Genomic DNA, 23,418 nt, shown 5'->3' with positions numbered 1-23,418 from the left:
ATTCTGGGGGAAAAATATTCCTCAAATTCTACGCACAGCCCTAAAGATATTTTTAGACAGGTGAGGTCTCATGCAATTTGCCTCCCATGGACCCCTTTTCTCAGGAATCTACCGAATGATGAGAGAAGACAAAAAGGAAGACAATACGGAAGTCAGGAAGCAGCAGCAAGGGGAATTCCCAGAATGACATAGAAGGGAAATCTCAGGCTGATATATCTGTGTAGTAGCCCTAGAGATCAACAAGCCTAGACTGGAATAAGACAATGGAGGGCTCAGGAGGAATTTCTAGAGGTAAAAAACAAACAGATTATCTAACAGATCTCACTTTGTAGACAGCTGTTTTGAGAGGCTCTGGAGAGCATGGTAAGAATTGAGTAGCGATAACTTTTTTGAGACATGGTCTCGCTTTGTCACCCAGGCTGGAGTGCAGTGGTATGAACACAGCTCACTGCAGCCTCAACCTCCTGGGCTTAAGCAATCCTCCCACCTCAGCCTCCTGAGTAGCTGGGACTACAAGCACATGCACCCATGCCCAGCTAATTTTTGTATTTTTTGTAGAGATGGGGTTTCACCATGTTCCCCAGGCTGGTCTCAAACTCTTGAGCTCAAGTGATCTGTCCACCTTGGCCTCCCAAAGTGCTGGAATTACAGGTGTTAGCCAGTGTGCCTGGCCTGACTAAATAGAAAACTAAATAAACAAAAAATAAGGCAAGTATTAAATCCAGAAAAAAAATGTACAAGAAAGAAAAACAATCCATTTATACTTATAGCTCAGCAATGAATATTTCATAATTACAATAATATACATCAAATACTGATTTAATAAAAAATTGTAACTGTTACAGGAGGACTGGTAAATGGTGGTGATAAGTGGGATGTGGGGTTTAAGACTATGAAATTCCCATGTGCAACAATGGTTTTCTTGTGTTTTACTCATCTTGAATAAATGCCACTAGAGAAACATAGTCTCAGTCTCCTATGACATGAAATGTGTAAAATGTACAATAACTAGATTTTTAGCTGTGGCACAATTTGGACCTAAGTCAGTTTATGGAAAACTAAGTTCCCTACAAGCAGAGTGGAAAGACCGCAAAAGTGAGAAATAGGCCTAACTTGTCAGCCTTGAGATCTAAAGCAAATCATTTAACCTCTATATACAGTCTGAAATTAAGCATCTATTAAAAGGAGATGATTATCCATGGTCATGTCACAGAACTGTTAAATGAAAGACAGTACACGATAGAACATGGGCTGTTCAGTCAGTCAGGCCTGTGTTACAGTCTCCACCTTTTCCATTCACTCATTCAGTTTGTACAAGTTATTCTGCCTTTCTCCCTAACCAATGGCCACAACCCAACATTTTATGTTGTTACTAAAATTTCAAAAAATTGTATGTAACATTAAAAGAATAAACATGGAACTTGATCATCCATTAAAATAAAACAAAACAAACAACTAGTGGTGGCCTGCTAAAGTGATTTCATGAATTGTGTCATGACCTGTACATTGAAAAACATTCCACAAATTACGGTTTCATCATTGTAAAATACTTTCACCTACAAAACATAAAATAGAACTTACCTCATAGGATTATTCTAGAAAACTTTAGTATGATGCCTAGCACACAATAATAACTATGACAAAACTACATTAACTCTAAAGCACAAAGCAAGTATCAGACATTATTTGTCTGCAGTCCCCTATCTCATCAAGAATAGTGGGATGCCATCTGCATTAAAGGTACCTTCATCTATTTTACTGGTAACTATCAGAGCAATAATCACAGCAATACTAACAGCTCACACTTAAAAACAGTGCTTACCATATGTAGGCATCTTTATAAGTGCTCTACCCATATTAACTTGTTTAATCCTAATACCTCCTCTATGAGGTAAGAACTATTACTATCACTCATTCTTGTTTCACAGACGAACAAACTGAGGTAGAGAGATAAAGTAAGCTAGCTACGCCATAAACATGGCTGGTTTATGGAAGAGCTGGGATTCAAACTCAGTGTGGCACTGAAGACTGTGCTCTTAACTGAAAATGCTGTCTTGTCTTTATGGTAGAAAATATGGGGAAAAGCTGGCAGGTGAAGGGTCTGAGTTATAAGGCACAGTAAAAGATATCATCTGTAGTAACAAATGAGAATCAACTGAGCAAACAGTTCCTGAATGTTCCGCATGAGCGAGATGTGATTCTGCTTAGGGGCACTCACCATCTAACTGGGAAGAAATCAGAGCCAAAGGGCTGGGGAACACTGAAGAGGAAAGAGTGATTTTTGCTACAAAAAGGATGACAGTTACATAGCAATCAGGTAATGATTATTTCCTTTACTCCTCACTGAAGCCCTTTGAGGGTATCTCTAATCCTCTTTTACAGACAAGGTACCTAAGGTTCAAAGAGGTCAGAAACTTGTCTTACCTGTCCTGGTCTCAGATCCATGTCTCTGATTTTACCCTTGGGACTACTCCTTCAACCTGAGGCCCTGGACAACTGGCACTGCAATGTAACCATTTCCCAGAGCCTAATGCCACCCCTGGCCACTGGCCTCTCACTCCATATCTAACTGTCATGGACATCAATATCCATTCTCCTTTCCATGGTCTCCATGGATCACTCCCTTTCCAAACCTAATCTTATTACTTATTCTCTGTATCTTTTCATCTTCAGTCTCTTGCATTGTCAATGAGCTCCTCTATTTCTCGTCCTTTTAAGCCTTCTTCTCTACCTTTAAACACATTTAAGTCCTCTCAATCTAACCAGGATCCCACCTAGCAGAATGATATTCTCCAGAATCTTTCTTCTTTCCTCTTCACTCATGCTAACCCAAAAATTCCACATATAGGTTTCATTACTTCACTTGAGCAATTTTACTTATTTGAAGAAATTTTAAGGCTAGAAAACACAAACAAGATAATAAAAGGATGACTAAACTCAAAGAGCAAAAGAACAAACAGAATAATCTCTAGTACCTGAAGGAGGGAAAGTTTCTGGAGTGGTTGCTGCGGTGCTGGAATTCCCCTCCCAGGGTTCTGTTCTGGCATCCGTGAACTGGTTATCTGGAAGCCACGTTCCATTTGGTGAAATTGTAATGCCTATAGAATTGGTGCTTGCTGTTCTTGTGGTCCCATTGTCAGAGTCTGAAGAATTGACAGTGGTTAAATAGGTGGGTCCCAGAGTTGTATTTGGGCTGAATGTTGGTGCCACAGAAAGAGAAGTTAGTGAAGAAGTTGGATTTGAAGTTTTGGCCTCTTCTTTAACTGGTTCTGCCGTTGATGAGTTAATCAATCTCGTAATTCCTACAGAAGGTGCAACTACAAACACCAAAAAACAAGGAAATATCACATGAAGAATGTGAGGCTAAAAAGTTGTGAGACACAAAGCAGCAAGCCTTAATAAACTCTCAAACATATGGAGACCAAGCAAAGACCAACCCCCCGCAACACCCACCCATCCCCTATGTTTTTATCTAATGCTGGACCTTTCCTACCTCCTCCAAAGGACTACAGTTTAAGGGAGAAAGAACACAAGATTCTTCACTTAGTTCCTCAGAAACCATATATAGAGTTGTAAATGTCAACAGTTTATTTTACTTTTCAGGAAAGAACACATAATCTCTTTGATTTATTTAAAGCAGTTATATTTATGAAAAACAATGCTGAGCATTCAATACAATTCCAAGATTTCTGAAGACACCTATTTTACCATCACTTTGAATAAAATTTTTATATTCCTTTCTTCAAATACCATCTTGGTTTTCAAATTTGGCTCATTAAACGTGAAAGCAAAATTTCGTTTCAAATAGCAGCCTTATCAAATGACAATTTACCTGTGGTAGCATTGCTGGCACTGACACGTACCAGACCACTGCCAAGCAGAACAAGAATGAACCAGGAATCCATGCTTATCTGGAAAATAGGGAGTCATGTTAGATGAGGTCCTATATTATCATGACTATGTCTGAGCTGGTCACCAGAAGAGTATTCTGGATTTCCAAGCTATTAAAATGTGTGCCTAAACCAATGATCTTTTGGGAGCCTGATATGCATGCTTCCTCAGATATCTAATAACTAACTGAGTCTTTATAAAGACTGACTATCCCTTATCTAAAACGGTTGAGGACTAGCAGTGTTTCAAATTTTTTTTTTTAAGAGATAGGGTCTTGCTCTGTTGTCCAGGATGGAGACAGTGGTATGATCATAGCCCAGTGCAGCCTCTACCTCCTGGACTCAAGTGATTCTTCTGTCTCAGCCTTCTGAGTAGCTGGGACTATAGGCATGTACTACCATGCCTGGCTAATTTTTAGAATCTTCTGTAGAGATGGCATCTCACTATGTTGTCTAGGCTGCTCTCAAACTCTGGGGTTCAAATGATCCTCTTGCCTCAACCTCCCAAAGTGCTATGATTACAGGTGTGGGCCCCCACACCTAGTCCCTAATCCAAATTTTGAAATCCAAAATGTCCCAGTGAGCATTTTTTTTGAGCATCATGTCTGCCCTCAAAAAGTTTCAAATTTTGGAGCATTTCAGATTTTGGGATTAGAGATATCCAACCTGTAAAAATAAAAATAAGTCTTAATAGGACTCCTTCTTTATTTTTTTTTTTTTTGAGACAGAGTCTTGCACTGTCGCCCAGGCTGGAGTGCAATGGTGTGATCTTGGCTCACCACAACCTCCGCCTCCCGGGTTCAAGCAATTCTTCTGCCTCAGCCTCCCGAGTAGCTGAGATTAGAGGCATGTGCCACCATGCCTGGCAAATTTTTTTGTATTTTTAGTAGAGATGGGGTTTCTCCATGTTGGTCACGCTGGTCTCAAACTCCTGACCTCAGGTGACCTCCCTGCCTCAGCCTCCCAAAGTGCTGGGATTACAGGCGTGAGTCATCATATCTGGACCAAAAAACTTTTTAAAAAAAGTCACCTGTGCTAGACTACAGCTTTGTGGATGAGAGCTAGGAAGCAGTCCCTTTTAACGCTCCCAAGTTGATTGCCAGGTGCAGCTTTACAGTTTTCAGAGTGAGAAGTATGGAGAAGGTAGGCTGATTGCACTGATGTACTGCTGCCCTTCAAGGAACACATTATATAGCTGTTCTCAACCTTTATTCCACCTCAAACCATGTAAGATAATAGCAAGTTCCCACCAGTAATAGTGGTTTGTTCATCCATTCAGATTTTTATGCCCTATACTGAGCTAGTGCTAGAGAAACAACTGGGGAGCAATACACTCACGAGCCCCATCTTCACAGGACTCACAGTCTAAAGTGTTCAGTGTGGTAGTGACTCTCCAAGGGAAGTAGGACACACATCCTTAAGGGACACATGAAAATCTCAGGGGTAGAGGGGAAGAGAGGGAGATGTAGGTGGTTCATATATACTCCAGGAATTTGCCCCTGGTACCAGCAGCCGTGCCTAGCAGGGAAATGGGTGCAGCAGTGGTCTTCTGGTGCATCCACATAAGATTTTGACAATTTCCCCATTCTTCCTAGGCTGTGATCATTAAACCAGTGATATACTGTTAGATTTCATAAAACTTACATCTTATAACTCTGTCTGGATAGTGAATTAACATGGATCTCTGGCAGAACCCAGCTCAATTACTACCTGAGCCTAATCCAAAATTGGAAACTCACACAATTTCCCTCACAAGGGTCAAAAAAACAAGTGGAAGGCTATTATATATGTATATGTATACATGTCTATTCTTGCTAAATCAATAGAAAATGGTTTTGGGAAAAATAACTACATATTTGAGGAGAGGGAGTTAGACTACCACCTCATTCCATATACCAAAATAAATTCCACATAGGTTTAAAAATTCAATGCTTGAAAAACACATTTTAAAAGAAAATAAATGAATATGTGAGCTCAGGATGAGGAAAAACTTCCTAAGCATAAAAGGCAGTGTAAGAAATCATAAAGGTAGAAGTGGAATATCTGACAGAAAAAACAAAAGCTCCTAAACATAAAGAAGCCCATCATAAACAATCTTTATGGACAGGAAGACTCAATATTGTCAAGATGTCAGTTTTTCCCAAATAAGCCTACAGATTCAATGCAATCTCAATCATAATCTCAGCAAGTTATTTCGTGAATATAAAAATGCTGATTCTAAAGTTTACATGGAGAGACATTAAGATTCTAAAGGGGCAACTCAATATTAAAGAAGAGTCAAAGATTAATGCTATTGGACTTCAAGACTTACTGTTAGATTTCATAAAACTTACATCTTATAACTCTGTCTGGATAGTGAATTAACATGGATGGTAATTAAGACAGTGTGGTATTAGCAAAAGAAAAGGCAAATAGATCAATGGAACAGAACAGAGATCATAAACAGACCCACATAAATATAGTCAACTGACAACGGAGCAAAGGCAATAAAATGTAGCAAGATAGTCTTTTCAACAAATGACACTGGAATGAGACAGCTACATATAGAAAAATTAATCCATATCAGACCTTATATCTTTCACAAAAATTTGACTAAAAATGAATCATAGACCTAAATATCAATCATAAAACTATAAAATGCCAAGAAGATAACAGGAGAAAATCTAGATGACTTTGGGTATGGCGAGAACTTTTTAGATATAACAGCAAAGGCATGATCCATGAGAACATAATTGATAGTCTGGACTTCATTAAAATATAAAATGTCTACTCTGTGAAAGACAACGCCAAGAGAATGAGAGGATAAGCCACAGACTAGGAGAAAATATTTGCAAAAGATACATCTGACAAAGGATAGAGAATTCTTAACTCAACAAGAAAACTAACAACTAGATTAAAAATGGGCAAAAGACCTGAACAGACACCTCACCAAAGAAGATAAACAGTACGGCAAATAAGCATCTGAAAACACACAGAACATCAAGTCATTAGGTAATTGCAAATTAAAACGGGATACCACTACACATCTATTAAAATGGATTTTGGTTTTAAAATCCAAAACATTTGACAATACATGTTTGTAAGAATATGGAGCAGTAGGAACTCTCATTCACTGCTGGTGGGAATGCAAAATGGTACATCCACTTTGGAAGGCAGCTTGGTAGTCTCTCAAAAAAATAAATATGCTCTTACCATATGATCCAGCAATTGTGCTCCTTGGTATTTAACCAAATGAGATGAAAACTTATGCCACTAAAAAAACCCTGCACATGGATGTTTACAGCAACTTTATTTATAATTGCCACAACTGGGAGCAATCAAGATATCCTTCAGTAGGCGAATGGATAAATAAGTGATGGCACATCCAGACAATGAAATATTACTCACTGCTAAAAAGAAATAAGCTAAAAACATGAAAATAGATAGAAGAAACTTAAACATAGATTACTAAGCGACAGAAGCCAATGTGAAAAACCATGGAGACAGTAAAAGATCACTGGTTTAAAAAAAAAAGAAAAAAAAAGGTCAGGTGTGGTGACTCATGCCTGTAATCCCAACACCTTGAGAGGCCAAGGCAGGCAAATTGCTTGAGCTCAGGAGTTCAAGATCAGCCTGGGCAACGCAGCAAGACCAAATTTCTATAAAAAATACAAAAAGTAGCTGGGCATGGTGGTGTGTGTGTGTAGTCTCAGCTACTTAGGAGGCTGAGGTGGGAGGATCACGTGAGCCTGGGAGGTCGACGCTTCAATGAGGAGTGATCATCACTGCACTCAGGCCTGGGTGACAGAGCAAGACCTTGTTTTAAAAAAAAAAAGGTCAGGCACGGTGGCTCATGCCTGTAATCCCAGCACTTTGGGAGGCCAAGGTGGGCGGATCACGAGGTCAGAAGATCGAGACCATCCTTGCTAACATGGTGAAACCCCGTCTCTACTAAAAATACAAAAAATTAGCCGGGCATGGTGGCGGGCGCCTGTAGTCCCAGCTACTCTGGAGGCTGAGACAGGAGAATGGTGTGAACCCGGGAGGTGGAGCTTGCAGTGACCCAAGATGGCACCACTGCACTCCGGCCTGGGGGACAGAGCAAGACTCCATCTGAAAAAAAAAAGAAAAAAATCAGTGGTTGTGCGGTTAGGAAAAGGGAGAGAGGAGTAAGCAGGTGGAGCAGAGGACTGTCAGGGCAGTCAAACTCTTCTGTATGATACTACAATGGTAGACACACGTCATTATACATTTGTCCAAATCTACAGCATGTACAACACCAAAGCTTGGGTGATAATGAGGAGTCAATGTTGGTCCATCAATTGCAACAAAGGTACCACAGTGGTGTAGGACGTGGATAAGGAGGAGGCTGTGCAGGTTTTGGGGGCAGGGAGTATTTAGGAATGCTCTATATTTTCCTTCTTTCTTTTTTTAGGACGGAGTCTCACTCTGTTGCCCAGGCTGGAGTGCAGGGGCATGATTGTGGCTCACTGCAACCTTCACCTCCCAGGTTCAAGCGATTGTTCTGCCTCAGCCTCCTGAGTAGGTACAGTTACAGGTGTGCACCACCACACCCAGCTGATTTGTGTACTGTTAGTAGACATGGGGTTTCATCATATTGGCCAGGCTGGTCTTAAACTCCTGACCTCAAGTGATCCGCCCGCCTGGCCTCCCAAAGTGCTGGGATTACAGGCGTGAGCCACCGCACCTGGCCGGAACTCTCTACTTTTTGATAAATTTTGCTGTGAACCTGAAACTCTAAAACATAAAGTCTATTTTAATTTTTTCTTATTTCTCTAAGAAAAAAAGTCTATTTTAAAAAGGAAAATGAACTCTCATAAATAATTGAAACAAGAACTCATAACAATACTGAAAACGTAAGAGTCCAATTTTGAAAAATCTGAAGGACCTAAACAGATTATTTACAGACGAGAAAAACAAACAGCTAAGAAAATACACAAAACAGTGTTGACTGTCCCCACTAATCAAATGAATATAATGAGGTTACATTTTTATTTTCCAAATCAGAAGAGACCAATCATATGAAATATCCAGTGGTCAAATATTGGTGGGAATAACAATTAGCCTACAATAAAAATTCCTTTCCAGAAAGGTAATACAAGAACAAGAGAAAAGAACAAATGCATGGTGATGGAAGCTGTGGAGAGAATTGGTATGCATACACTAGGGAGGAAAAGACACATCAGAATTTAAGAAGATCCATGTCACTAATAGGTACTATAACCACAGACCACGACCAGGAAAATCACAGTGAAAACCTCATCCTTCCCCGAGAAAGGCTTTGAGGCAAAATCCTGTGACCTTCCGACTCCCCATATACAATACATTTGCAACAACACTATCCTTACTTCTCTCTCTGGTTTCCAAATTTCTACTCCAAGCATCTCAGAGCTCCATTTCTGGAAGCTGGGTTGAGGTCCTCACTCCTCAAGAATGCCATATGCAAAGCATTTCTTCTGGAGCCTGCTCTAACAGTCCCTGTTCTTTTTTTTTTTTTTGACAGAGTCTCGCTCTGTTGCCCAGGCTGGAATGCAGTGGTGTGATCTAGGCTCACTGCCACCTCCGCCTCCTGGATTCAAGCAATTCTCCTGCCTCAGCCTCCTAAGTAGCTGGGATTACAGGCGTGTGCCACCATGCCTGGATAATTTTTGTATTTTTTTTTTTTTTTTAAGTAGAGATGGGGTTTCACCATGTTGGCCAGGCTAGTCTTGAACTCCTGACCGCAAGTGATCCATCCGCCTTGGCCTCCCAAAATGCTAGGATTATAGGTGTGAGCCACTGTACCGGCTTAACAGTCCTTGTTCTTGAAAGCTTTTTGCCTTGTGCTTTCCTATCACTGAAGACACTGTAAGTGGCTCAGTTTCCTTCCTGTCCCCCAGGCCTGCTATTCTCCTGGATGACTTCAATATCCTCATGGATGACAACGAAAATCCACATCTAGACCAGCCTCTCAGTTCCTTAACTTCCTTAACTCCAACAACCCTGTATCTCTACTACACTTGGGCCACTCACAACAATGGCTGTACTCCAGATTCTGTCATCACCCAGAAAAGCCCCCATACTGAATAAATCTTTCCTTCCCACTCTCCAACCACACTTTCTATCCTTGTAGTTCTCTGTTATGTCTATTACACCTGCTCTCTGACCTCACCCAGGCCTTCAGTCTCTTGAACCCCTCTCTAACTCTTTTCAGTGTCTCTGCTCTATCTTTATTTCCTTCTCTACCAAATCAAGAAAACTTGGTGTCAGTTCAATCATTCTTTTGTCCTAAATTCCTTTGCTACACTGTTCTTCTTTTATGCCAACATGGAAAGAAAAATCCCTAACTGTCAGCCCTATACTTGGACTGCCAGATGCTGCTTAAAAAAAAAAAAAAAAAAAAAAAAAAAAAATCAAACAACTCATAAGGGTTGTATCACTACAAATCACTATTTCCGCTTCAGTGGAACCCTAAGTACTTTCTGCAGTCTTTCTGTCTTTCCTTAGCTCTCTCCAATTCTCCATAGAGGTGACTTCAAACCTCCTCTCCCCTCTAACCATCTCCTCCCACACATTTGGCTGTTGGCCTTGCCTACACTTCCAAGAAAATAAAAGCCATTGTACTGGACACCCTTAACTCCCCAGTCACTATATCCAGAAATTTTCCCCTTCCCTGAAATTCCATCCAGGAATCTCAGTCCTTTAGGAACCCTGCATTTTTTTCTACCACCATCTTTAGCTTTAACCCCTCCTTTTCATACCAGTTTTTAACACAATTAAGTTTTCAAAGAAGATGAAAAATTTCTTTGCATCTACATCAATCCTTCAGCTATCATTGTCTCTACTCTGCTTCATAGTCAAATCTCTAGAAAGGGTTGTCTCCATGGCAATCTGGCTTCTTGTTCCACCATTCCACTAAAACAGCTGCTTCCAGTCTAAAAGAAAAATGGGTAAACGATATGAAACATAACTCACAAAAAACCATACAGTTATCTTAAATATATGAAAAGATGCTCAACCTCACTGATGATCAGAGAAGGCAATGCTGAGATACCATCTTTTTTTTTTTTTTTTTTTTTTTTTTTTTTTGAGATGGAGTCTCGCTCTGTCGCCCAGGCTCTAGTGTTGAGTGTTGAGTGTTGTGGCGCGATCTCGGCTCACTGCAAGCTCCACCTCCCGGGTTCACGCCATTCTCCTGCCTCAGCCTTCCGAGTAGCTGGGACTACAGGCACCCGCTACCATACCCAGATAATTTTTTTTGTATTTTTAGTAGAGACGGGGTTTCACTGTATTAGCCAGGATGTTCTTGATCTCCTGACCCTTTGATCCACCCGCCTTGGCCTCCCAAAGTGCTGGGATTACAGGCGTGAGCCACTATGTCCGGCTGAGATACCATTTTTTATCTACCACACTGGCAAACATAAAACACTCTGACAATGCTGCATTGGCAAGAGTTTGAGTAAACAGGTATTCTCATATAATCTATAAATATTCATCAGAATTACAAATGCACAACCCCTCTGACACAATTCCACTTCTGGAAACTTATTCCACAGATACATATCCATACTTTCAAAGTGACCCATGTACAAGGTTATTCAATATAGCATTGTTTTCAAGAGAAGAAAACTGGAAATACCCTTAACGTTTATCAATGGGGGAGAGAGACATGATTAAATAAATTATGGCTGATTTATTTATTTATTTATTTATTTTTATTTACTGAGACAGGGTCTTGCTCTCTCACTCTGGTTGGAATGCAGTGGGACAATCATTGAACTTGGAAGGATAAAGAGTAATTGGCCAAGACAAGGGTCAGACATAGTCTTTCAAACTGAGATGACTTGGAAGCTTGAAAAAGCCTGTCTGGTCCTGGGAACAAGACCTAGGTAACGACATCATGCAGGACTTCAATAAATATCTGTTAAATGAATGTAAAAATGGCAGGCATGAAAGACTAGGGTGGGTGAGGAAAGGGTGGGGCAGGGAAATGCATACAATGAGGCTGGAGGAGGCAGTGATCATATCCTGAAGGGGTCTGTGCATCACAGTGAAAGTTTTAGCTTACCGCTGAACACACTGAAGAACTACCAAAGGTTTTATCACAGCAAGGTTACATGGAACAATTTAGATTTTAGAAATAATGACTGATGGCGGAGTGAAAGATCAACTGGTGGGGTTTGAAGTAAGGAGGGTCACTTACTGAAGCTTTCAGAAGTAATCTAGCCAATAAACCAGACGGATCTCACAGCAGGGCAGGAATATCTAAAGGAGACTGAGAAGAGGATTTATAGGGGTAGAATCGAAGGCTAATGAGATGTTGGAGGTAAGCAAGGCCCAGACGTCTAACTTCAGTGAACTGCAATGCTATAAGCTGGAGGATGACCAGTTTTGGGGAATGTGGTGGGGAAAGTGATGAGGTTAGTTTGAACATGGAGAATGTGTGGTATTAGAGCACATGTTGTATCTGTGGGGGGTGGTGGGAAAAAGGACAGAATGGCAGACAGGCAATGACAGAGCAGCTGCCCTGGAAGTCAGGCAGAAAGCCAAAAAAGGGAAGACAGCTCTAAGAGTGACAAAAGCAGCAATGAGCTAGCCAGGCAGCAGACATCTGAGAAACACAGTAGGCAGGAGTAGGTGGGTGCTGATGAGTAGAAAACTGATACATACCACCAGGGGAGGGTGGAGTAGGAACAGCACTCTGAAGAGCTGCCAGTGAGAGAAATCAGCTTGAAAAACTGGCAAGCTTCTGAAGAAGTCCTAGAAAACCAGATATCAACTTTCATTATAGGTCTTCTCTTGAGAAAGGCAATGTGATAGAGAAGTCCAAAACAAAGAGACCTTCCCCAATATTAGTGAAACTAAGGCACTAGAGAGCAGCTCACTTGCACAGACAACATTATATAGAGAATGAAACTAGACTACTAAGGCTGTGAAACAGATTCTTAAGTTCTACTGCTTCTAAGTTCCACCTAAAACAAGATTCAGTTGGGGACCTTGAAAGAGATGAGTCTGGAGGCAAGAAAGTCAGTCAGATTACTACAACAAACAAACACGCAAAATAGAATTTGGTACAGGTTTATATTGCAGATTAACACAAAGAACAATATGAAAATTTATTTGTTCTGCTTAAAGCACAAATTGAAACAAACTACTTGATACACGAAACCAAAGTATAGTACAGATTATCTGCATAAAGTAAAAAATAAAAACAAACCAGTGACAATTTTGAAAAAGAACCAAAAAATGGGAGAAATCTATATACTCAGTGTTAAGGCTTACTATATAGCTACCATATTTAAGACAGTATTAGCAGAGGAATAGACACATAGATCAATAGAGTAAAATATAGAACCAGTAACAGACTCACATAAATATGCCCAAATGAAAGTTGCAAAAGCAATTCAACGGACAGCCTTTTCATCAAATGGTACTCAGAAAACTGTACATCTACATGTGAAACAATAACGCTGGAGCCTTCCCTTATACCACATGCAAAAATTAAAAATGGGTCGAAAACCTAAATTTAAGTCCTAAAACTATAAAACTCAGAAGGAAACAGAGGGCAAAGCTTCATGACACTGGATTTGGCAACAATTTCTTGGATATAACACCAAAAGCACAAGCAACAAAACAAAACACAGATTAAGTAGGACCTCATCGATATTAAAAACTTCTGTGAATCAAGGATACTATAACAGAATGAAAAAGCAATCCACGGATGGAAAAAAATGTGTGCTAATCACATATCCAATAAGGAACCGAAATGCAGAATATACAAAGAGCTCCTACAACTCAACAACAACAAAAACAACCTAATTTTTAAAATGGGCAAAGGGGCCAGGTGTGGTGGCTCATGACTGTAATCCCAGCACTTTGGGAGGCCGAGGTGGGAGAATGACTTGAGCTCAGAAGTTCAAGACCAGCCTGGCCAACACAGTGAGACCTCATCTCTACAAAATACATTTAAAAGTTAGCTAGGGGCCAGGTGTGGTGGCGCACGCCTGTAATCCCAGCACTTTGGGAGGTCGAGGTGGGTGCATCACCTGAGGTCAGGAGTTCGAGCCCAGCTTGGCCAACATGGTGAAACCCCATCTCTACTAAAAATACAAAAAAATAGCCAGGCGTGGTGGCAGGCGCCTGTAATCGCAGGTACTCAGGAGGCCGAGGCAGGAGAATCACCTGAACCCAGGAAGAGGAGGTTGCAGTGAGCCAAGATCATGCCATTGCACTCCAGCCTGGGCAACAAGAGCAAAACACTGTCTGAAAAAAAAAAAAAAAAAGTTAGCTGGGTATGGTGGCATGTGCCGGTAGACCTAGCTACATGGAAGGCTGAGGCAGGAGGATTGCTTGGGTCCAGGAGTTTGAGGTTACAGTGAGATATGACTGGTGCCACTGCACTACAGCTTGGGAGACAGCTTGTCTCTAAAAAAGAAAAAAAAAAAGTAAAAAAAAAAAAAAAAACAATCCTGGCAGTGCATGCTGGCTCACCCCTGTAATCCCAACACTTTGGGAGGTCGAGGTGGATGGATCATGGACCAGCCTGGCCAACACAGTGAAACCCTATCTCTACTAAAAATACAAAAACCAGCTGGGTGTGGTGGTGGGCACCTGTAGTCCCAGCTACTTGGGAGTCTGAGGCAGGAGAAGTGCTTGAACCCAGGAGGCGGAGGTTGCAGTGAGCCGAGATCACGCCACTACACCCCAGCCAGTGCGACACCGCAAGATTCTGTCTCAAAAAAAAAAACAAAAAAACACACCAAAAATCCTATTTCATACCCACTAGGATGGCTATTGTTTAAAAATAAAAAATGGCCGGGCATAGTGGCTCATGCCTGTAATCCCAGCACTTTGGGAGGCTGAGGCGGGTGAATCACAAGGTCTGGAGATCGAGACCATCCTGATTAACACAGTGAAATCCCACCTCTACCAAAAATACAAAAAATTAGCCAGGCGTGGTAACGCACGCCTGTAGTCCCAGCTACTCGGGAGGCTGAGGCAGGAGAATCGCTTGAACCCGGGAGGCAGAGGTTGCAGTGAGCTGAGATCGCGCCACTACACTTCAGCCTGGGTGACAGAGTGAGACTCTGCCTCAAAAAAATAAATAAATAAAATAAAAAACCCCAAAATAAAAAAAAATCCAGAAAACAATAAGGGTTGGTGACAATGTTAACAAACTGGAACCCTGAACACTGCTGGTTGGAATGTAAATGGTACCACTACTATAGAAATCAGTATGGCAGTTCCTCAAAAAACTAAATATAGTATTAACATATGACCCAGCAATTCTACCTTTGGGAACATACCCAAAAGAATTGAAAGCAGGAACTTGAACAGATATTTATACACCAACATTCATAGCAGCATTATTCACAACAGCCAAAAGGCGGAAGTAACTTAAGTGTCCATCAACAGATGAATGGAAAAATAAAATGTGGTATATACATACGATGGAATGTTAGCCTTAAAAAGGAAGGAAATTCTGACACATGTTACCACATGGATGAAACTTGAAGACATTATACTAATAAGCCAGTCACAAAATGAAAATATTGTATGACTCCACTTATATGAAGTACTTAGAGCAGTCAAACTCATAGAGAAGGAAAACAGAATGATGGTTGCCAGGGGCTGGGGTAAGGGGGAATGAGAAGTTAGTGTTTAAATGGGTACAGAATTTCAGTTAGGGAGGATGAAAAAGTTCCAGAGATGGATGGCGGTGATGGTTGCACAACAATATGACTATGCTTAATACCACAAAACTGTATACTTAAAAAGAGTTAAAATGTTAAATTTTGTATTATGTGTATATTTAACTACAATTTTTTTTTAAAAGACAGGAGAATAAAAAGGCAAATCACAGGCTGGGAGAAAATTTTGCAAAAAATATATCTGACAAAGGATTTGTATCCAGATATATAAATAACTCTCAAAGCTCAACAGTAAGAAAATAAGTATTCCAACAAAATAATGGGCAAAATATTTGAACAGATATTTTTATCAAAGAAGATATATGGAAGGGAAATAAGCACATGAAAGATGCTGCAAACTATTAATCATTAGGGAAATAAAAAGTAAAACATAAAATACCAGTATATGCCCACTAAAGTGACTAAAATTAAAAGATCAGCTATACCAAGTGCTGTCAAGGATATGGAGCAATCAGTACCCTCAGACATTGCTGTTGCAAATATAAAATGGTACATCCACTTTGGAATATCATTTGATAGTTTTTTTTTTCTTTTTTTTGAGATGGAGTCTTGCTCTGTCACCAGGCTGGAGTGCCGTGGTGCGATCTCGGCTCACCGCAACCTCTGCCTCCTGGGTTCAAGAGACTCCCTGCCTCAGTCTCCTGAGTACCTGGGATTATACGCACGCACCACCATGCCCAGCTAATTTTTGTACTTTTAGTAGAGAGGGGGTTTCACCATGATGGCCAGGATGGTCTCGATCTCTTGACCTCATGATCCGCCTGCCTTGGCCTCCCAAAGTGCTAGGATTACAGGCGTGAGCCACCGTGCCCGGCCTTAAAACATAGATTTTATTGTTATTCAAGTATGATGAAGCCAACAGATCAGGAGATGACTGCCGCTGACAAGATAGCTACTCGCAGTTCGGAAGAGGAAGGTGCACACCATGCCATGCAGGGGCCACATGAGGAAGCACTAGGGTCAGTAAGGAGGTCAATGGAACGGGATGAAAACATGGGCAAGAGCCTTTATGTGGTTTCAGCAGAAGGAACGGGCAAGGCAGGGTAAGCATGTTTAGGACTGGCTAGTTTGAGTAATTTCAGTGAGTTTTGCAGCATAGGGATGTCCCGAGTTTCCTGGTACCTGATCTTGAAATGAACAGGGCAGGTGGATTGTAGCAGAGAGGTGTCAAAGTCCTATGAGAGCCACATAAAGGAGGCAGCTAGATTATGAGTGAGTTATTCACTGTCTCTAGGAATTGGCTAGCCCTGACAAAGGATCAGAAACACATAGTTGCTGGGCGCAGTGGCTCATGCCTGTAATCCCGCATTTTGGGAGGCTGAGGTGGGCGGATCACGAGGTCAGGAGATCGAGACCATCCTGGCTAACATGGTGAAACCGCGTCTCTACTAAAAATACAAAAATTAGCTGGGCGTGGTGGCGGGTGTGCCTGGAGTCCCGGCTACTTGGGAGGCAGAGGTAGGATAATGGTGTGAACCCGGGAGGCGGAGCTGGCAGTAAGCAGAGATCGCCCCACTGCACTTTAGCCTGGGCAACAGAGCGAGACTCCATCAGAAAGAAAGAAAGAAAAGAAAAAGAAGAAAGAAAGAAAGAAAGAAAGAAAGAAAGAAAGAAAGAAAGAAAGAAAGAAAGAAAGAAAGAAGGAGGGAGGGAGGGAGGGAGGGAGGGAGGGAGGGAAGGAAGGAAGGAAGGAAGGAAGGAAAGAAAGAAAAGAAAGAAGGAAAGAAAGAAAGAAAGAAAAAGAAAGAAAGAAAGAAAGACATGGTTAATCCTATACTATATGATTTCACTTGTATAAAACTCTAGAAAATACAATCTAATCTATAGTGGCAGAAAACAGACCAATGGTTGCTTGGGGATGAAGGAGTGGGCAGGGGCAAGAGGCAGTGATTATAAAAGACACAAGAAAACTTTGGGGAGAGATTATATGTTCACACTCTTGTTGTGGTGATATTTCCCTGCTGTATACATGGATCAACATGTAATAAATTTTACACTTTAAATGTGTACAGGTTATTGTCACATCAATTATAAAGTTGTTTAAGAATTATAGGAATAATCAATGAAAAGAAATACAGTGAAAAGAATTTCATGTTTATTGTATAATAAAAATGAAACAAAGCCAAAAGTAGTTATTTGATAAATTAACAAACAGGTAAAAAGAGAAGACACAAGTTAATTTTTTTTTTTGAGACAGAGTCTCGCTCTGTCGCCCAGGCTGGAGTGCAGTGGTGCGATCTCGGCTCACTGCAACCTCCACCTCCTGGGTTCACGCCATTCTCCTGCCTCAGCCTTCTGAGTAGTTGGGACTACAGGTGCCTGCCACCATGCCCGGCTGATTTTTGTGTGTGTGTGTGTGTGTGTGTGTGTGTGTGTGTGTGTGTGTGTGTGTGTGTGTTTTTAGTAGAGACGGGGTTTCACCATGATGGCCAGGATGGTCTCGATCTCTTGACCTCGTGATCCGCCCGCCTCGGCCTCCCAAAGTGCTGGGATTGCAGGTGTGAGCCACGACATCCAGCCCACAAATTAGTATTATAAATAAAAAGTGGAAATAATTACAGAAGTAGCAGATAAAAAACAGATTATCTACAATTATAGGCAAATAAAACTAAGAGAAATGAACGAATCTCTAGAAAAAGAATAAAAAACTAGCCCAGGAAGAACAAAAGACCTGAACATTCCTACAATTAAAGAGGTTGACCACAAGTTCAAATTTGTCCCACATAAAAAACACTGGATCCAGATGGTATGAGAAAACAAGAGTGACTAGTTCCCAGCTCATTCTAAGGAGAGAGCAAAACCAGGCACCAAAACTGGACAAAAACATTACAAGAAAGAAAATCACAGGCTCACTTTTACACAATAATATATATTCAAAAATCATCACAAAGTATCAACAAATTGAATCTAGCATATAAAAAAGATAAATCATGATCCAGTTGAGTTTATCCAAGATATACAAGGACATTTTAACATAAAATCTATAAACATAATTCACCCATATTAAAAAAGTTCATACAACCATTTCAATTGATGTAGAAAATGCACTAGATAAAAACATATGAATTCAAGATTTTTAAAAATCCTTAAATAGAAATAGAAGAAACCTTCCTTAACCTGATAAAAGTTACTATTTTTAAAAAAAATGCAATTATCTTCAACAGAGAGAAACAGAAAGCATTCCTTTGAAAATCAGAAATAAAGTAATCTACTATCACTTCTATTCAATATTGTATGAAAAGTCTGCCTTTGCAACAAGAAAAGAAATTTGGCCAGGCACAGTGGCTCATGCCACTGTAATGGCACTTTGAGAGGCTGAGATGGGAGGATTGCTTGAGCCCAGGAGTTCAAGACCAGGCTGGACAACATAGCAAAACCTTGTCTCTACAAAAAATTTTAAAAAGAAAAAGAAATTAAAATTATAACAATTAGAAAGGAGACTAATACTTGCAGAAAATATGATTGTTTACATAGAAAAAGTACGAGAATTTAGGCCAGGCATGGTGACAAAGCGAGAAAACATCTGAAAATAAAAAAAAAAAAAAAAAGAAAATCTATAAGAATCCATAGGAGGTAAGTTATTGGAAATAACAGGGTAACTTTGTCAAGGTGACTAGATAGTTAATTTTTATACCCTAGCAAAAACAGCCACTAATTTGCACTCAAGAAAGGGTCTATTAGGTTAGGCAAGAATTAATCATGTGTAAATGCTGATCAGGAATCAGATGGGAAGGAAGGGAAGGTACATAAGAAAGGCAAAAGTGGGAGAAGTTGTAGAAAAGTGAGGGAACTGAAATCTGATATCTTAAAAGATTTCCCCATGAAGTATGAGCAAGATCAAAGGCTAAGAGAGAAGGGGGAGACCATGGGATATAGTTTTTTATTTTATTTTTATTTATTTATTTTTTTGAGACGGAGTCTCGCTCTGTCACCCAGGCTGGAGTGCAGTGGTGCGATCTCGGCTCACTGCAAGCTTTGCCTCCCGGGTTCACGCCATTCTCCCGCCTCAGCCTCCCCAGCAGCTGGGACTACAGGTGCACGCCACCACACCCAGCTAATTTTTTTTGTATTTTTAGTAAAGACAGGGTTTCACCGTGTTAGCCAGGATGGTCTTGATCTTCTGACCTTGTGATCCGCCCACCTTGGCCTCCCAAAGTGCTGGGATTACAGGCGTGAGCCACCGCGCCTGGAGGTTTTTTAAATTATTAAGACTAATACTGGTGCTATAGAAAATGGCGGGAAGTGCTGACACCAGGCAGCCCAGCAGTCCTGAGGGCCCAGGTGAGATAAGATCCATTTTTCCAGGATTCTTTTCTGAAAAAATGCTCTAAGCACTAATGGTATGGCAAACATACAGAATTAAGGTTTTGCTAGATGAATGTAATGAAACTATAAGCAAGGAGGTTGAGTACTGGGAAGAGAATGGATGAACTGCTGAACCACAGACTCTAGCATTGACAGGAAAGTAAGGCAGATACTAGAGACATTAGAGAAAATAAAAAACTTAAGTGGCTAAAACCCCAAAAGTTGAGAATATTTTATAGTGGGAATAACATAGTAGGTAAACTGGAAGGCTCCAAGAAGCTAATTTCACCAGAATTTTTTGGAGCCTATTGTAGTTGATGGGCTATAGTCCTTGAAAAACCAACACATACGACTAATTTTAAATACAGTTCCCTTGACGTGTATGGATCTCAGTAAAATGCAAATCCCTTACTATGCACCCCCACCCCAGATTATGCCATAAGCAGCTTGCTAAGTAGCCCTTCAGAATTCCATGTTTCCTTTCTTCCTCTATTCCTGCAGAAAAAACTTAAAAAACTATTTCAGTACTTACTAGCTTCTTTTAAAAAGTTAATTATGCTCTTTGAACATGTGTCCTAGAAAAAAAGAAATAAAAAAGTTAATTAGGAGTATCTAGGTTATGTGAAGCATTCATCAACCTCCTATTGACAGAAATTATCTATAGGCAAATTTTATATATAAGTAACTTTAATATGAACACTTCTTAAACTTTGGCCTAATAATTTCACAAAAATTAGGCTGCAAGTCACCATATTTATCAGATACTGGCAGACACTAACTTCTGCGGCTATGACACTAAGCAATACTGAAATCTCTTATCTTTCCAGGGGGATTGTTCATGTATTCAGTGTTTGTAAAGAGTTCCTGCTGAGCTAAACACAGTCCACTGTGCACTCTACGAAAGAGTCCATGAGACAAGCATGGGGGAGGGTAGGAAGTTTAATCTTTCACAATGCCTGTGGAGAGGCTGGCAGTGATGAAAGCCTAGAAAACTCATGAAAGGACCTTTTATGAGCAGGGTGAATGTAGAGCACAAAAGCAAAGTCAGATGACCCACTTAAAGCTTTGCCTTTACTGATGAGAACTCATTCTCATTCCAGATTAGTCCCTCTCTAGAAAAAGCAAACCTTATATAAGAGTTGGAAAATTAAGATACAGGAAGTATAATTCTACTAAGTTCCAGTTTTTCCTTCTCAAATATCAGCCTAAGTTCTAAGGTCTGTGGCCAAAGACAGAAAATACAAAGCTCTGAGAAATATGCTATTTATCTTGGTGTAACAATCTCTGACTGTTGGGCTTTGAGGAAATTTAAGCTCTACAATCCATAGATCAGACCAGAAGTTTAGGGTAGTAATATTATGAGAGGAAATAGTTTCTTAATCTGTTTCTGGAACTTATATAAAGCAAATAAATGGTAAACCTGATTTGTAAGGTAATGACAGTCCAAGTTCCTTCAAAGCAGAGAACCACTTATTTGCTCATTCATTCAACTAAGTTCCTTGTCTTGTGCCAGGATGGAGAGAGAAAGCAGCTCCTGTCCTCAAGGAGCTCACATTTCAGGCATCTTCTCACCCCCCTTTCTCATGTTAACCAAAACATTTCAGGTTCATCAATGAAACTCTTCATCCAGAAGGCAGATAAAATGGCTTCTCTTCATTCTGATTCATTTACTCTTTCATTTATTTTATTACTATTATTATTATTATTTTTTACGAAGGAGTCTCGCTCTGTTGCCCAGGCTAGAGTGCAGTGGCGTGATCTCGGCTCACTGCAACCTCTGCCTCCCGGGTTCAAGCGATTCTCCTGCCTCAGCCTCCCAAGTAGTTGGGATTACAGGTGTGCGCCACCACGCCCGGCTAACTTTTGTAATTTTAGTACAGATGGGGTTTCACCATGTTGGTCAGGCTGGTGTTGAACTCCTGACCTTGTGATCCGCCTGCCTCAGCCTCCCAAAGTGCTGGGATTACAGGTGTGAGCCACCACGCCCAGCCTACTCTTTCTTTTAAACAGAGAAATAAGATGGAATATTCTTATCCCATCTTTTCTTCTGTAAATAAAAAAGGAATACGAAGAAACTTGACATAGTCTCTCTCCTCATGTGCTCTCTTCCTCACTTCCCATCCCAATTCCATGTCTGCTCTCTTTTTCCTCTCTCCTTCTGTTTTGTTGTGAATGAAGAATTAGGTAACTAGTCCAAAACTACAGAGCTAGACCTGGAGCCTAGATTCACTGGTAGCCAAATCACTAATTTTTCTGAAGGTAAATGGGAGAAAAATGGGGGTTGGGGGGAAAGCTCATTAATACAGTTCTAAATCAATCTCAACTCCCCACTGCACAACCTCCCCTCCCTCCTCCCACATACTTTTTTGGTTGTCATCTAGTCTTTGCACTGGTAATTGCTTCTGCCTGGCAGTTTCTGTTCTAAGCCCTTTTAGTTTTCAGCTTAAACAAAACCTGTCCCTGCTAATTATGGTAGACCCATTCTTATCCCCTGTGTAGTCCAAATATTCACAACCATAGCAGCCTACTCATTGCTTTCATAGAACTTAATACATTAATTTATTACTTAGCTATATAAATATCTATATCTATCTTAAAGATATATATATATATCTTTAAGCTATAGAGATAAAGATAAAGATATATATATATATATATATATATATATATATATACACATACATATATATATATATATTTTGAGATGGAGTCTCATTCTGTCATCCAGGCTGGATTACAGTGGCACAATCTCAGCTCACTGCAACCTCTACCTCCCGGGCTCGAGTGACTGTCATGCCTCAGCCTCTCGAGTAGCTGAGATTACAGGCACCTGCCACCACGTCTGGCTAATTTTTGTATTTTCAGAAAAGACAGGGTTTCACCATGTTGGCCAGGCTGGCCTCAAACTCCTGACCTCAAGTGATCCACCTGCCTTGGCTTCATAAAGTGCTGGGACTACAGGTGTGAGCCACTGTACCCGACCTATAATAAATAAATAAATATATATATATATATTTACACACACACACACACACACACACACACACACACACTTACCTGTCAATTATAATCAAGCTCCGTGCTCCATACAGACCAAAGAGAGGTCTGCTCTGCTCACAAGACCTACCCACCATCTAGCAAAATACTCCACACATAATAGGTGTATTAGGTAGTGAACTGAAGTTGACCACCCCTGTAGGGACTACAGCCCTGCTTAAAAGCAAATCAATCCCTGAAACTGAATTAAAATGATTGAAGACTCCTAGCAAAGCTAGAAACAAACGTAAATCCTCTCTTGAAAAATATATCATAGGTCTCAGGTCATTTCTATAAATAATTTTAAAACTACAGTGTCTAGTCCATAAAAAGGCAACATGAGAATCAGTAAAAAACAGACAATAAGAACAGTCCTGTAGCATTAAGAATTTTAGTCAAGAATGGTATAAAAATGTAATAGATCTGAAAAAAGATCATAATGGATAAATTTAAGAACAGGTAAAATATGGCTGAAGAGAGAATTAGTGAGCTGGAAA

General features: G+C 40.4%; 1 protein-coding gene across 7 annotated transcripts in view; it reads right to left on the bottom strand.

The window, feature by feature from the left end:
* The window catches only part of PTPRA (protein tyrosine phosphatase receptor type A), a 173,190-nt gene that overhangs the window by 68,054 nt on the left and 81,718 nt on the right, over positions 1-23,418 (bottom strand). For 3 of the 7 annotated variants that reach the window (XM_030826509.1, XM_030826511.1, XM_030826510.1), the window contains exons 3-5: positions 12,540-12,629; positions 3,833-3,911; positions 2,976-3,317 (exon numbers count right to left, since the gene is read on the bottom strand). In XM_030826509.1, coding sequence (XP_030682369.1) covers positions 2,976-3,317; positions 3,833-3,911; positions 12,540-12,629 — 511 coding nt within the window. Of the gene's footprint in view, positions 1-2,975; positions 3,318-3,832; positions 3,912-12,072; positions 12,145-12,539; positions 12,630-20,417; positions 20,479-23,418 lie in introns of those variants that run through there. The other 4 variants (XM_012511887.2, XM_030826512.1, XM_030826513.1 and 1 more) reach the window with 3 other exon arrangements.

Source organism: Nomascus leucogenys, chromosome 13 (genome assembly GCF_006542625.1).
Source record: "Nomascus leucogenys isolate Asia chromosome 13, Asia_NLE_v1, whole genome shotgun sequence".
NCBI classification, from domain to species: domain Eukaryota; kingdom Metazoa; phylum Chordata; class Mammalia; order Primates; family Hylobatidae; genus Nomascus; species Nomascus leucogenys.
Note: the sequence above shows the minus strand (reverse complement) of the source record. Positions and strands in the feature narration are given on the sequence as shown.